This window comes from Crocodylus porosus, unplaced genomic scaffold, assembly GCF_001723895.1.
Source record: "Crocodylus porosus isolate Cpor-Errol unplaced genomic scaffold, CroPor_comp1, whole genome shotgun sequence".
Taxonomy (NCBI): Eukaryota; Metazoa; Chordata; order Crocodylia; family Crocodylidae; genus Crocodylus; species Crocodylus porosus.
Genome location: NW_017728948.1, coordinates 11,476,681 through 11,492,063, shown reverse-complemented (window position 1 = coordinate 11,492,063; position 15,383 = coordinate 11,476,681). Strand labels below are relative to the sequence as shown.

Sequence of the window (15,383 nt, the reverse complement as noted above, 5' to 3'; positions counted from 1 at the left end):
AGCCCCAGTTTTTGTTTGTGAATTGCTAGGTGTACCGTCCAATATATTTTATTCTTTGTCATACCTGACAGATCCAGGTTTTATTTCATGCTTTATTACTCACCTAGGTCGTATTCCAGACAGCCTGAAAAACTGTGTTAACAAAGATCATTTGACTGCAGCTACACATTGGGCCAGCATGGATCCAGGAGTTGTTCATCCAGAGCTTAATGGTGCTGCGTACAGGTAAGCATCTTTCAGTAGGAAAAGAATTAGAGCAAAATAGTCTAGTTTAAAGAAAAAAGTACCCGTTTAATAAATTGAATTGTTATGAAAATGTTTTCAGATAAGGCCTGAGTAGGTTGTTCTTATGACTATTACATTCATGAAAATAATTCTGTTTCATGATTGGCTGAAATCAGCCCTGTGATAAATCCATTTATCTACTTTTTTTCTGAAGTTAATAATGCCAGCATCAGAAACAATGCATATTGTATATGCAAATGGAACAATCCTGGTAGCCTCCAGTGACTTCAGTAAAAGCTAATGCTCATTTTGCTGAAAGTAATAATGTGGCAGTAAGTCACAGCAGAGTTGGAATAATAAGCTATTGCTAGCATCCCTCTTGAACTCGGCCATCTAAGGAAAATACAAATAGCTCACTAATGCACAAGTTGCCGTTGCTTATTGCTGTTATAAATATATTGGGAGCAAGTACCATCATAAGTGTACATTTATTCTTTTTTCTTTTCTTTTTGTAGAATTCCTTGAAAAGTTCTTGTTAGAATTGTTCAGTATAGCCTTCCACTGTGAAAAGCAGTTTGTAGTACTTAATAAAAGGAAATAGGGTGAAGTTTATAATGGCATAAATTTCCACCATTTTAAAAGGGGGCGAGGAGTTGTCACTTAAGAGTGCTGGTCTGTTTCCATTGTTACAATATAACTATTACGTCCATAAGGGTCAGTAGTATAAGGAGCTAAATCTTTTTGATCTGCATTTTGAATGAAACCGACCAAGTTAAAGCAGTTTTGCTCCTCTTGTATAAGAGCAGAGCGTTGTAACTGTTTTATTGTAACAGCTTAACTGGTATAATCTGATGCTGCTAAAATAGTTAAATCTGTCTATACCTGATCTTTAACCATTCTTTTGATTATATTTATTTCTTTATTAGTTATTTTATCTCCTGGATCTTTTTTTGCTGTTTCCCTTCATCCCAAATGTCCAAACAGCAGCTATTTAGGTTTAGGAACCAACATCAGATGACTTGATTTTTTAATGAAAATAGGAATTCTCCAGTTGTTGAGCTCCCAGTTCCAATTTTACACTATAAGTTGGGTTAAAATGACTGAGAGGGCAACAAACCAGCAATGAAAGGCAACATCTCGAGAGAGGAGATGGTTCAAAACTGCCACAATTCCTCCTTCAGTCCTTCACTTTGTTCTTCATCTTCTTATCTTCTTCAGTTGGATTCCTTGTTTTCTTTCTCTGTTTTCAGAGAGTAAGGATATTTTTATTGGCTTCACTGACAAGTTAAGTCCAGATATATATAACTGTATTCACTGTGAGTGTATCTACACATGCAATTAATGCAACGTGATAAACTCCAGAGCAGTTTGTGCCAGAGTCAACTGTTCCTGGGTGCGGTGTCTCCATGCGTGTCTGGGACAGCAGCAGTTTGAGCTGCCCTGGGTTGGCAGCAGGCTCAGAAGGTCAGCTCTGGGGGGCAGCGCCAGACAGTGGAGGGGCTGGCCAGGGCACAAGCGTGCCAAAACTGCAGTTGTGTGGCTAGGGGGCAGGCAGCCCCTGCACTTTAGCACCTTTATGCCCCAGCCAGCCCCTGTCACCATCTATACAGGCATTTGGTACACTTAATTATTCTGCCATAAGATAATACTGTCCCTGATGGTACTTACTCTGGCGCATGTGTAGACTGTGACACTTTACTGCAGAGCTATTTAGTCAACTGCACAGTAAAATGCATGCGTAAATGCACCCAGTGAGTAGTTCTTTTGGCTTCAGTTGGGATTACGAAGAACATGGTAAAGCACATGATTAAGATTTTATAGGATATGGGCTTTATTATATATTGATGTGGAGCCCTATAAGCACAGAGCACAAAGCACCCTTTTTATGGTTTGCTTTTGTCAAAACACTTAGTTAAATATAAAAAATGCTATTGGGAATAGGAAAATGAGACATGCTTACATTCATTAAAAAAATGCCAGTAAAACTGTAAAACTTTTACAACTGCACTTCCTAGTTTCAAAGGAAAATTTAGAGCGATTCCTTACATAGAAAATGCTTTGCGTTTAGTTAAGCTGTGTTAAATTTAGTAGTGAGGGCAATACTACTTGATGATTAATGAGTGTAAAGTACCCTCTGAGTCCTTAATTTGGCAGAGGGATTCTGAAATAACTTGATAAATTGTGTCTTTACAAACCAATGAACAATCTTTTTTTTTAAAGAAAGGCCCCTGGGAGCAATTGCTGTAGTGGTTCTGGTGATACAGAATATATAAATTTGAAGCTGGGTTTTTATGAAAGAATGAATTTCAATAACCATACTTGCTAGTGTTAAATTCCATTGTGCCTTCAACCCAGAAGTTGAATTGATTGTTTGAAACAAATATTTCTGTCTTATCTTCTTTTCCCAAAATGAGATTATCATTCTGCCTGTTGAGTTAAGCCTTTCACTAGAAGCATGATGTTTCAGATGTGCTAATAGCCATATTATCTTCATGTAATTGTATCAGAAGATAGGAACTGGGATGATCATTTATATGTCAAAAATGCAAATAGATCTTTTGGGGTATTAAAACTAATGAGAATATTTAATCCTGGATATATCATTATTTGAGTTGTGATAAGGGACTGAACTCTTAAGTGAATCAAGTGTGTTGTAATAAGAGGCAGCGAAGAACATTCAGCAATCACCAGCTGAACATAACCCAGATCAAACGGCTTTTGAAAATGAGAAAATCCTGCAGAAAAGAAAACTGTTTGCTAAACAAGGACAGCCAGTCTGTTAAAGAGGTCAAACAAACAGGACCTCTTCCAGGGGTAAAGATTAATGGTGATCCTGAGAAAGAACTTATTTGTAATAGTCTGGGGGTAAAGCAGAAGCAGCAACTATTACTTATGCATTATTGTTGTGTATTCATTATTGGACTTCTTACTAGATAGTATACTACTGCTTTCTTTGTCGGAGTATGGGACAGAGCCACGTACATAGTCATGGAAACCAGACACAAATATTGGGCAGTTTACAGGGACAGCAGTGTTTTTTCGCCTTCTACCAGATGCCGATAGTGAACAGCACATGCACATTTAAATATTATTAATGTAATCTATTCTGGAAACAATTAGAGAGTAGTGTGCTGAGATCTTCCATTATTGATTTATCTATCTGCAATCCAAGAAAATAGTATATACTTAAATTATAAGCCTTTGGGACAGAGACAGGTATGTGTGTGTGCACGCAGCATCTATCACAATGGCACTGGGACTAGGTGGTATTGCAATATAGATCCTGATGATGGAGAAGATTACACTAAAACCTGTTTAACAGTTGTCTTATTCCCTGACTCTCTGCACTAGGAGTAACTTTTGTAAAGTAGGGCTATATGAGGGAGAGCTGAATGGGAAATGTAAGATAAAAACTGTATCTCAGATTCAGCTTGAGGAGATAGCTTAGTTTATGACACAGACATTATCCGGGTAGTTGTTTGGATTATTGCTCCTGGCAAAGGAGGACTAGAAGAGGGCCTGGCATTTTGAAGGATGGAGCATCAGCTGGTTAACAGTATAAGGGAGTGCGAAACAGCAAAGCAATGGGAGGCTGCCAGTGCTTAGGAGTGTATAAAAGCTGCTGAATTTACATTGCCTGGTTTCAAAGATAAGGTTACTTATGAGATTAGAAAATCTCAGTAGTAGGGAAAATAGGATATTGAAGTAACTGGAGATGGAGTTTACCAAAACTGTATGGCAAAATACGGTGGAAGTTAGGGATGCTTTTAGTGAGGACACTACCACCCCAATAAGGCATGACATCGAGATTTTGGCTCACACAATGCATCATTTGATTTCAGGACACACCATAATTGTACAATGCTTGGATGCCATTTTAGATCAATGGGAAATATTTGGGGTGAACAGGCGATGGATCTGCAGGTCAAGATTATTATCACAACTCTAGAATGATTAGGGGTTCCTGGGCCAGCACTAAAAGGAATAACTTTCTTGAAGTGATATGGGTTTTGTCTATGCAAGTTGACTTGCCTATGTGGTCAAAACATGACTGTGATCGGCAGATGCTTCTCCCCTACAATGTATCTGGGTTAAAAGGGAAAGGCTGCCTGCCAGGACATTCTCTCTGGGAGGAACCCTGTGACTTGTTTTTTGCCCTGATTCATCAAGCATAAATGTATTGACACACAGGTCACACTGCTGGGCCCAGGTGTTTCCAGGAGCAGATTGATGGAGGTGATGGTTGAAAGCTGTGAATTCTTTCTCTCGGAAGAGGCTGCTATGCTGCGTCTTTTCCAACGCTATACCAGGTCTTTTAAACTGAGGATTTTTCCTTCATGGTGTTTGCTTGAAATTTTGTGCAGAATACCTACAGGAATGGATAAACCAGTTTCAAAATCAAATTTGAACAAACAAAACAATACCCTGTCACGTTCACAGGAATTGAAGCCAATTTGGTTAATAAGATTCAATTTGTACTACTGAAACTCGCAACTAATTTCATTAGCAATTGCAAAGTCATTCCAGAAAAACTCTCCAGACGAGCAGTTTACACTGGAAATTTTGTAAATTGATACTTGTAAAGTTTCTTTGGAGGCACCTGGTGTGTGTATGTTTAGGTGGGGATGAATGTCACACCCTACAGATAGTGCGATTCCCCTCAAGGTGCAAATATCCAACCCCTGGGGGTGACCAGGGTAACATCAAATTCCCAGGTCTGCCATTCGATACCAGAAGGCCAGGCCAGGTTCCCATTGCATCATGCTTGTGATGGAGAGCTTCCATGGGTTTCAGGTTATGGAAGGAGAAAAGTTGTTTTCATGTAATCTTTTTTTTCCTCTACAAGTTTTCTGGATGCTGGAGATTTTTTCCACCCTGACATTCTCTGCACTTAGGCAGGTTTAGAGGGGGAAGCAACACAAAAGTTTCAGAAAAGCTAATTGGAGTGCGGTGAAATGCCCGTGGCATTCAGTTTGGAATTCTCTAACGACTTGGCCATCAACGACAGAGTTTTGGATGCTGGTTCAAAAAGTTTCAATAGGCTGCAATTGCAATTGCTGCCATTTAAGCCTAAATGAATAATAGGGTATCAAATGCCACAGTGAGTAAATAACAGCCCTAAATGTTTATACTTTTAAAAAGAAGAAACACTTTTTTAAAACTCTTGGATAAACAGAACACCAGTTTAAAGAAAGACAAAATAAGTGCATGTTTTTGAGGGAGTGGGAGAGTGAGTCAAAGGATGAAATAAGTGGCTAGAATTAGATAACCCTGAAGGTGAACTGTAGGTACTTGGCTGAAGATAGAAACGTTTTAGAAATACAAAAGAGGCTAAAACATGCAGTTGTTGTTTAAATGTAGCAAGTGCTAATTAAGTAACGCCTTCAGAATGCAGAAATTGCAAGCCGGAGATTTTCCTGCTTTCTTTACCTTTAACATCCCACCACTGTGAAACCAGCTTGAAGCAGTTATTCTCTTCTGAACCCCCAAAACCTTAGACTTGGATGCTTGATGGAAAAAAAAGAGTAACCAAAATGATGGACTGCATAATTCTGTATTTGTGTTCCTCCTCCTCCTCTTGTTCCTTCCAGTTTGCCACAGGCACCTGCCTTTTTAAAAGCAAGAACTGTGGCAAGGTTGAAGTGCAACAAATGTATGGGTCTGATTTTTTTCCGCTTTTAGACTAAAATATGCAGTGCTACAGCTGCACCCTAAGCTGTCAATGCTTTTGAAAAATGTTTGCTTTTGGAGATGTAATTTTTTTCAGATTTGCACTGTCTTAAAACCAAGGCCCTTGATAGACATTACATTTAAGGCTAGATTATCTGGTTAATGTTCAATCAGTTAATGGAGTGATAAATCAAGGAACGAGCCACGAAGTTACCAAACAAGGTATGTGTAATAACTTTGTGCTAGTTCTTACCACACCTTTTAATTGCACATGTGGCCAGCGGCCAGCCTCTGTATTGCACTGCAGCCTTTCAAGACTCCCGTTTGCACCGAAGGCTGGAGGCCCCTGAGCTGATTGGGTCTGTCAGGGGGCACGCCATGTGCTCCCATGGCTGGACACCCTGCTCAGCTGGTCAGGGTTTCCAGCTGGGGAAGTGAACCACACGCTTCCCCGGGGGGGAGCACCGATTGGCCGACGGGGCTGTCAGGCGCAGAACTGCATCATGCACGTGGAATGCTGCTCTGACGACAAGGACCGCGCGCCCTCCTGGCTGGGAGCCCAGGATCCTCCCCTTGCACCGGCAATATGGCACAATGGAATCTGCTGCAGGGTCCCAGTCACCACCCCCCATGCACATGTGGCATGGCAGGAAGTGTAATTGTTGAGATCCCGCATCAGATCCCATTGTGCCTACCCTTTAACATCTGTCGGGGGCCCAACTCACAATTTCAGAAGTACACAAGAAACAAAAATCATTTAGTTAGCTTTGGCCTAAAAAGGGGAAATACGGAAAAAGTCATGTGGCAGGAAACAAAGGATTTAGACTCCCAGTGTATTCATGAGTGAATTAGTTAATTCAGGTTTTAACTTCAGAGATAGAAATTACTTTCAGTTTACGTTTCTGTTGTTCATTGGCATTTAGGCTGCCAGGGGAACTAACAAATTTGGCATCTGAAGGAATTAGCAAATCCCTGGTTAAATACAGCAGCAATTGCATTACTGCATGGTCGGTGTCATCTTGAGACTTACAGACACCTCTGGTTCTGCAAACGCAACAAAAACCTTTGCAATTCTCTTTGCAGGAGCCTGGGTGGACTTTCCTATCAGCCATCTCTGGTTTTAATGGATGTTCTCGCTTTCCTCTCTTGGCAGGTATCCTCCTGGTGTTGTAAGCGTGGCTCCCACTGGCATACCTACCGCAGTAGAAGGAATAGTCCCCAACCCCATGTCTTTATCACACGGCCTCCCTGCTGTTGCTCACCCGCCCCATGCTCCTTCCCCCGGCCAAACAGTCAAACCAGAAGCTGATAGAGACCACCCAAGTGACCAATTGTAGCCTAAGAAAACAGCATTCCCAGCATTGGAGATTTCAACTTCAGAGAGAGCGTGTGGAAAAAATCTGGATTTTGAATAAAGGCAAAAAACCATGAACTTACAGGAGGAGACGATTATTGTTTTAGAAACTGGTCCAATATACAGTATAAAAGGAAAAGGTGGGAGTCAAAAACGAAGATTTGGAAACTTTTTTCCTCCGTATAAATTGTAGTTTGTCCCTGTCCAGTGGACTGATTCACTGTTTCTGTGTCCTATGGGTTCTTTGTTAAAACAAGAAAAGTTAGTAGTTAATTATATCATGAATGTACTTGTCTGTGTACAGTTTTTAGAACATTAAAAAGGGTTTGTTTGCTTAGCTGTCAACAAGAAAAAAAAACCATAAGGGAGGCATTCAACAAACCAATTTTGAGATTAAAAATCCTTTCTTTTATATGTTAAAACATGCCCAAAAATGAGGCAGTTGGCAAACTTCTCAGGACAATGAATTTTTCCCATTTTTCTTTCTATACCACACAGTGCATTGTTTTTTCTACCTGCTTGTCTTATTTTTTAGACTAATTTAGTAAACAAAAGAGAAACAGTTTCTCCTAATTTTGGCATGAATTCCCTTATTTCAAAATGAAGACAACATTGCAAAGAGATTTTGAGGAAAATAAAGGTTTTGTATAAACGAGCATTGTGCTTTTTGTCACCAGTTAAAGTATATATTATTGGTGGTATGCGAAAAAGGCACTAGACTACTGAAAAGTAGCAGCATTTCATTGCCTACATTGATTCCTTCCTGGTAATGTGGTAGGCTAGCAATATTTTTGGTTAAAATCATGTTTGTGACTGTAACCATTTGTATGAATTATTTTAAAGAAATAAAAATCGCAGACAAAGATCATATGTGTAAAATTTTTATTTCTAGTAACTGTTTATTCAACTTTTATTAGGTTTCTTAGCTGTAATTTTTAAAAAGATGCTGTCAAGTATTTCATTTCTAGCTTTACTTTGCTCTCCATTGTTTGTAATACCCTCTTGGAAGCTTGAACAATAAAAATTCTTTCCATACCATTTTTTTCCTTTCCATTTCATAAATGTTGATCTTTTCCCTGTGTTTCTAATGGAGTTTGAAATTAAAATGGCTTTTGATTTACTTTCTCATGTGTGCACCAGCATCATCAGCTATATTATGGTAACAATATTTATGCTGCTGTTGCAGAGAGTATAGGGGGGCACAAGAGTAACAAAAGAATAATAATAAACTTCTTTTGTGGAAGTCCTGCATACGCAGTGTCTATTGTTTTATGTTCCTTTATGATGCTGGACTGGTGGTTGGACCAAATGGTAGTTAATGCCCGGTGCACATTCCCTCGATCGTTCTAAGGTTTGTTTGATTTTGTTGTCAGGTATTTTTTTGTTTTGTTTTAGCAACTGGAGGAGGCAAATGTTTGGAGTGATTGGCCTTTCCAACCACATACCTGCCTTTTTGACCCACTTATGGCACCTCCACAACCAATCAGTTGTGAATCGCTGCCTTAGAGAAAATCAGTAGTCTGGAAGTAGTAAGAATCTGGCCCTGGTGAAGTCAATGAGCACTTTTATGCATGCTCTGGGGGTGGGGTAGTGTGGGGGTGGCACTTTTATTAGAGTCCTCCCAGAGCTGCTCTAATTAACCGAGCTTTAGTTCCAGCGCCCCTGCTACCATTTTGAAGCACGGGGATGCTGATGCAAGAGGTGCAGGAGGCTGCTGGTGCACGGTAATTGCCACGTTCCAGCAGACTCGATCAATCGAGTGCACATCAGAGCAGCCTCCATGATTGTGTACAGGCACCCCATGTAATTTTTGTTTAATTCAATAGAACCAGATATCAACCAGAAAGCTTTTGTGGTAATACAAGCTCATTCTCATCCCCTCACAAAAAATACAGCAACAATGGTCCTTGTTACAACAAAGGCCATTTCTGTTAGCTTCATGGCTAGGAGCTTGCAGGCAACTCCACAAGGCCTTGTGAGATACGGGTAGGATTTGGATCCCAGATTCCAGTGGCCATTCATGCTTAGGAGGAATCTTTGTAAAACTGAACATGGTTTTTTATTTTTCTACATGCAGGTAAAACAAATATTTAACTTTTTAGGCGAGGCAATCACAGGCCCATTCAGTGCAATGGCCTTGGGTCATATCCCCCAGTGGACATGTATTTTGATACAGCTTAGCTCAGCAAAGCCTTTTGTTTCCAGTAAGTCAATAAATGGATAAACTAAAGAGGAAATGAAAGGAATAATATCTACAGCAAACAGTTCTCAAAAGAGAAAGATTAAGGCTGTAGCGCCGCAAATATGCACATTTAACATGTTGTCGGATTGATTTTGTTGGGACTAGTCACTCACATGTTTTAACTTGGGTTTGTGCAAAAGTGTTTTCAGATTTGGAACTTAAATCATTCCACTGATGCATGCAGTAAGCAAGGCTTTCATATTAAACGTTTGCTCCTTTGATACAGATATTTGTTGACCTGGTATTTTTAATAAATCTGTCAAGTCATGGCTGATAAGAGAATAGCCCATGTAGCACCTGCATTTAAGAAGAGGGAAAAAAGGGGACCCAGGAAACTACACGCCTGTTAGCCTGACCGCAACAGCATACAAGCCTTTAGAAAATATTTTGAAAGAAAAAAGAATTAGTCATGAAGGTAAATGGAAAATGAGAGAACATGCCATGTGGGTTTACCAAAGGTAGGTCGTAACAGGTTAACCTGGTACAGATCATTGATAGGAGACCTGATTTTGTACTTAAAGGTACTATGGTTTATCTCATCTATCTGGATTTCAGTGAAATGTTTAAAAGCTCCACGTGGGAAATCATTGCTGCCGCTAGAGAATATGGCAGTTAGTAAATGACTTTCAAGGTGGAAAAGGAACTCGCTAGAGGGCAATGGGTAATGTTGGAAAGGAAAGCATCAGATGACTATAAGGATATTGTTAGCGTAGTCCCCCAAGAATTGGCCCTGGGAACTGGTTTTATTTAATCTTTGACCTTTGCCCAAATGGGAAGCTTGGTGATATGGCAAAGTGGGGAGCAGTTGTCGATACAGATAAGGATTTAGGGTACCATAGAAAAATGTATCGGATGATCCTGAGGACTAGAATAGTAGTACTGAGATGACATTCAGTGGCAAAATGCAAGGTCGTGCACTTGGGAACCAAAGACAATTTGAGAGAAACAACCCAGGAGGAGGAGCTCAGTGTAGTAATGGATCACGAGGTAATTATGAGCTGCCAAGGTGATGAAGGCAAGTTTAAAGCAGAGTTTATGAGGAGCAGTATTTCCAGTAGAGCAGGGCTGCTTGCCCTTTCTAGACACGAGAAGCCCTTGGAAAAAGCTGGCTCTTGGCTTTCACTCATTTTTTGACACATAATAGAGAAGTCTTTTCTTGCAAGGGACTCGGGACGACCACCACCAGCCAGAATGTCATTGACACTAGAGAGTCCTCCCTGAAATCTCTGGGTTTATCTTGTAAATCGTGTAGATGTTTGCACACCAATCGTGTAGATGTTTGTCTCGCACGTCACCCGTAAAAGGATCTCAAGGCACACCAGGGTATAGCCTTGTTGAGAGTTGCTGCAATAGAGAGTTTAAAAACGATGAGGGTGTTTTTATACTGGTCAGCTTTACCTGGAATCCCATGTCCAATTCTGGTTCAAGAAAGATAAACTCAAAGAGATATGGAAAAAAACTAATAGGATGATCAGGGCACTGGAGAGATTTATCTTAAAAGGGGAGATTAAAAGAGCTTGGCCTATGTAGGTTAGCGAAAAAAAAGGCTGAGAGGAGATTTGCTCACCGACTCCAAATTTGGCATGGGTAAAGGCTAAGAAGGGAGATACCTATTTAGGCTAATGGCAGTGTTAACGTAGTCAACAGGGATAAACTGGTTAATTGAGTATGTTTTGACTGCAAATAAGCAGAAGGGTCCTTAAAAAAAATAAAAAATAAAAAGCTAGCTACTTTAAGATGGAGTAGTATTACTCCCAGCTTTTGTTCCTATGTTCTTCTCATGTTCCTAATTTAGCCTTTCCTCGAATTTGTAAATTCACTCCCTCAAGACACCTGGATTTTTTTTTTTTTTTAATCTTCGTTTAATGAGCTAATTCCTGTTCCTCATAGAAGACAAAGGATACATGCCTGTTACCAGCATCGGCGCATCACTTCCAAGCTCACAGCCTGAAGCTCCCAATGAGAAAAATCCTGGTCTCGCATCATTAACTGACTTCAGACTTCCTTTTCTTGAGCAAAGTTGTGGGGAAAGTATTTTTATTTTCTGGCCCTGCACTGCCTCCCTCGATGATTGAGGTTGGCTTGTCATAGAAACGGGCTTGCCCGAGTCAGAGCGCTTAACTGCCTTATGCTTGGCTTCCGATTAAAACAAACAAACAGTAACAACCTCTGTCTTTTCCTCTTGTTTAACCTCAATGGATATTTAAATAATATCAATCACTCTGCTGGAAGAGGAAGAAAGTGCTGCCAGTCATCCCTCCTACACAGTTGACTCCGACCGCTTCAGGCTTTCCAAGATTCGGAAATGCAGGCACAGATTTTAAAGGGAAGCTTAGATCCTTTCGGCTGTGGAAGAATGGAGATTTAAGCCATTTTAAAAGGGGAAGTGAAACTTGCCACTTGGAAGCGTGCATCACTGTTATGTTTGCCTGCTGCTATACCAGGATATGTCATTGAAACCACTGCAATTTAATCCTGAATAAAACAGATTTAAAGTTGCAGCTGTCTAGCTGCTCTTACACCAGTGCGGGACGAGATAGCATAGCTCATTATACCAGTTCAGTTACTACAGATAGACCTCTTATGTCTGTCCATTTCCTTAGCCTCATCTCCTGTATATCATAAGCTATATAAATGTACCCAGTTAATCCTGCAGTGTGCTCGACTAAAACATATTTTCTAGTTTTGATCCAAAAAGGGCAACTGATTAAGAAAAAATGCACCACTTCCCTTGGTAGATTTTTTTTTTCAAATGTTTCATTGCCCTTGCTGCTAAAAAACTGCCTTCCATAATTTGACTGTCTGGCTTTAACTTCCAGATATTACTTCTTGTTATGTCTTTCTCTGCTAGATTAAGGAGACCTTTGGTACCTAATACTTTTTGATGGATTCACAGATTTTAAAGCTAAAAAAGGCCCCTTAGATCATCCTTAGATGTGTCCTTCTGTATATAGCAAATTAAATTTCACTCCCTATGGAGCCAACTATCTGATGCTTGACTAAAATACACTGTTTGATAAGCCCAACCACTCTCAAATATTTTCCTTATGTGAATATGCTTCTCCACCATAATTGAGTCACCTTTCAGTGGCTCTGTATTTTTACCTAATACATCATATCAAATATCTTTTCCGCTCTGCTGTGTCCTTTATCTGTGACCTTCTACTTCCTCCCTTTGGAATATCTTGATTCTAGGTTGAACTGTGGTTATTGCTTACAAATTAGACCCTACACTTTCTTGACTTATTTTCTGATATTTTTATCATCTTCCTGCCTTTACCAGCTTTCTTATTGTGCGGGTAAACCATTTTTTTCTGCCAAGCCGCTAACTTTACAAAAGCTTAGTTAAAAGCATTCCTTGTCCTCTGAATCTGATTCCATTATCGCTTAGGCTCTGCTACTGCTCAACACTTCAGCGTATACGTTAACCCCATTAACTTAAAGTTAAGCATGTGCTTAAGTACCAGAAGTAGCGGTGTTCTTGACATACTTTTTCTTACTCTCACTTAATTATGCATCTGCCTGTGACAGCCTACACCATATTAACAGAATTCATTCGTACCTTGACCCTGCTGTGCCTTTCTTCAATCATTTTGTGCCTCAGTTATTGCAATTCTCACTCTTTTACAGTATTCTTAAATTATTTCTCTCTAATTTTCAGGAGATCTGGAATGTAGCACTCTGAGTACCTACTTTCATTACAAAGTATGACCACAGGTCACTCTTGTCTTTCATCACAGTCATTGTTTTTATCCATCTCGGTGTAGACCTCCTGGACCTCTCTTTTTCCTGACTCCTTTGCATAATAATTCTCAGATCTCATATTCAGTGTCTCTCCTCCAATCTCTGCTCTCCTTTCTGCAGCCAACTAGCCTGGAATTTCCCCTCCTGACTTTCTGCATTACAGAATTAGGTCTCTTTAAACCCAGTCTGAAAACTGTCTTTGCCTTTACATTTCTGCTGAAAGTCCCTGTGAGGTGTTTTTTGCTGCTACACATCAAGGACATTGTAAACAAAGTAAAAAATATTCTATAGACCATAGAAAGCAATCCACTGAGATGCTTCCAAAACAATTTAGATTGTCCTTTGAGTACATCAAGCCCTTGAAAACATGTGGTACTTCAGCCTTTTTTTTAAAAAAATTACTTATCTCTACTCAAATAGCATCTGAAAAGGACAAACAATGATAGGAAAAGACTGACCATCAGCAATCAACAGATTCAAAAATGAAACTACAAAAATGCTACTTAAAAAAATGTATCTAGAATAGAAAAGATTTAACAGTAATGACAAAACAGACCTCTTGAACCTACATTTTATTTTGCTGACATGGGAAGCCATATATGTGTGGGATTTGGTGTATTGTGTGTAGGAGTGTGTGTAAATGTGGAAGAAGGTGAAACAGAAACAGGATTGACATACTTCTACAAGCCATGGCCCATAGCAAGTTCAGGTAAAAAAGTGATGGAGCTATTCTTGCCTGTCGCATCACACTCTTTCAAAGGGGTGAGAATACAGACCCCTATTCAGCAAAGCAGAAGTTACATTTCAGGCAAGGCCCATAAAACATGTTCTTGGGTGCTATGCTGAGCGAGACTGGAGTTAAACATGTGCTTAAAAATAAACACATGCTAAGGTGCTTTGCCAAATCAAATCCGTATGGCATTTGATCTTATGGCAGTTTCAGGTAGTCATTTTTTAAGGCCCTGTCCACACTCTGTATCAGGCCGAACATATTAGTCATATTATGTAATCATTTTGGCTTAAACTGATGAAGAAAAAAGCTGTTAACTTAGTTCATGACAATTGTTGTTAGGTTGAAGGCCACTGTTTTTCTTTTCCCAGCCAACCCTTTCAAACTATTACGCATAGTTAAAATGAGCCATTTAAAAGTATTTCAGTTTGGGGGAACTGCCTTTTTTCCCTACAGAACAATTGCTTTGGTCATTGATCCCTGTAGGCAACAGAGACTAAGGGGTGTAAAGGTACAAAATAAATAAACTGCATCGATCCACAATGTAGCTCACAGGCTGTAAATGCCCCCTCCAAATCCAAAGTATAAAGGCATGGCTTCACATGAAGCGATGGCTGTGTTAGCAATGAGTTCAGTGCACAGAAAAATAAAGACACTTTTAAGGACCTGATGAGCTGGATGCTCTTTGGATTGCTGTATGTATCATGTTTTGAGCTTGAACATATGTATCATATGTTCTGAGCTTCCAAATCCAACAATTACCAACTCCAGTGTGTTTATCCATTTGTTTGTTTTAAGAGAAAGACAACTTATATCATGGTATAAGATATCGTGGTCTGTAGAGACTGAAGAACTGTATCCATGTTATGCCTAATAAGGGCAGCTCAAGTACAAGATTTCTCGCACTGCTCTGCTCCCTATGGTATTTCCTGTCCAACTAGGAGGGATCCTATCAGTTCTCAGCAAAGGTACCAGGCATTAACCATTGTTTATTATGTATTGTGATGTAGATACCTGCAAATTCAGGACTAGATGGATTCAGCTGACTTTATTTAAACAGATGACAGCATAGCCATTGTACATAACAATAGTTAATCTCTTCCAGTGTGCTGATTTGGAACTAATGATGGAAAATAAAAGTTTTCCAAGCACCACTACGATGTATAAAGAGAGTTCCCATTTTAAAGTGAGTATCTTGCATCAGTTCTTGGAGCTAGATTTCTGGAAAGGCTGGACACATTAGATAATGTTGTGGCGGGGTTATTGTCAACAGAACGCCTTCCACTTTAAATTGATAGTTTTTAAGCACTTACGCTATGGAATAGTCCTGCATTCCTGATGTAACTCTCTGTATCATTTCTTGAAGGAAAAACAAATCGTGTCCTTCTCTTAAGGTGCAGACAGAAGTGACAATTTTT

At 39.7% G+C, this 15,383-nt stretch overlaps 1 protein-coding gene across 10 annotated transcripts in view; it reads left to right on the top strand.

Moving 5' to 3' along the window:
- The window catches only part of CTBP1 (C-terminal binding protein 1), a 300,829-nt gene that overhangs the window by 284,287 nt on the left and 1,159 nt on the right, over positions 1–15,383 (top strand). For 7 of the 10 annotated variants that reach the window (XM_019552691.1, XM_019552697.1, XM_019552698.1 and 4 more), the window contains 2 exons: positions 108–225; positions 7,046–8,287. In XM_019552691.1, the coding sequence (XP_019408236.1) occupies positions 108–225; positions 7,046–7,232 (305 nt within the window). In that variant the 3' untranslated portion in view covers positions 7,233–8,287. Of the gene's footprint in view, positions 1–107; positions 226–4,416; positions 4,536–7,045; positions 8,288–15,383 lie in introns of those variants that run through there. The other 3 variants (XM_019552692.1, XM_019552699.1, XM_019552701.1) reach the window with 3 other exon arrangements.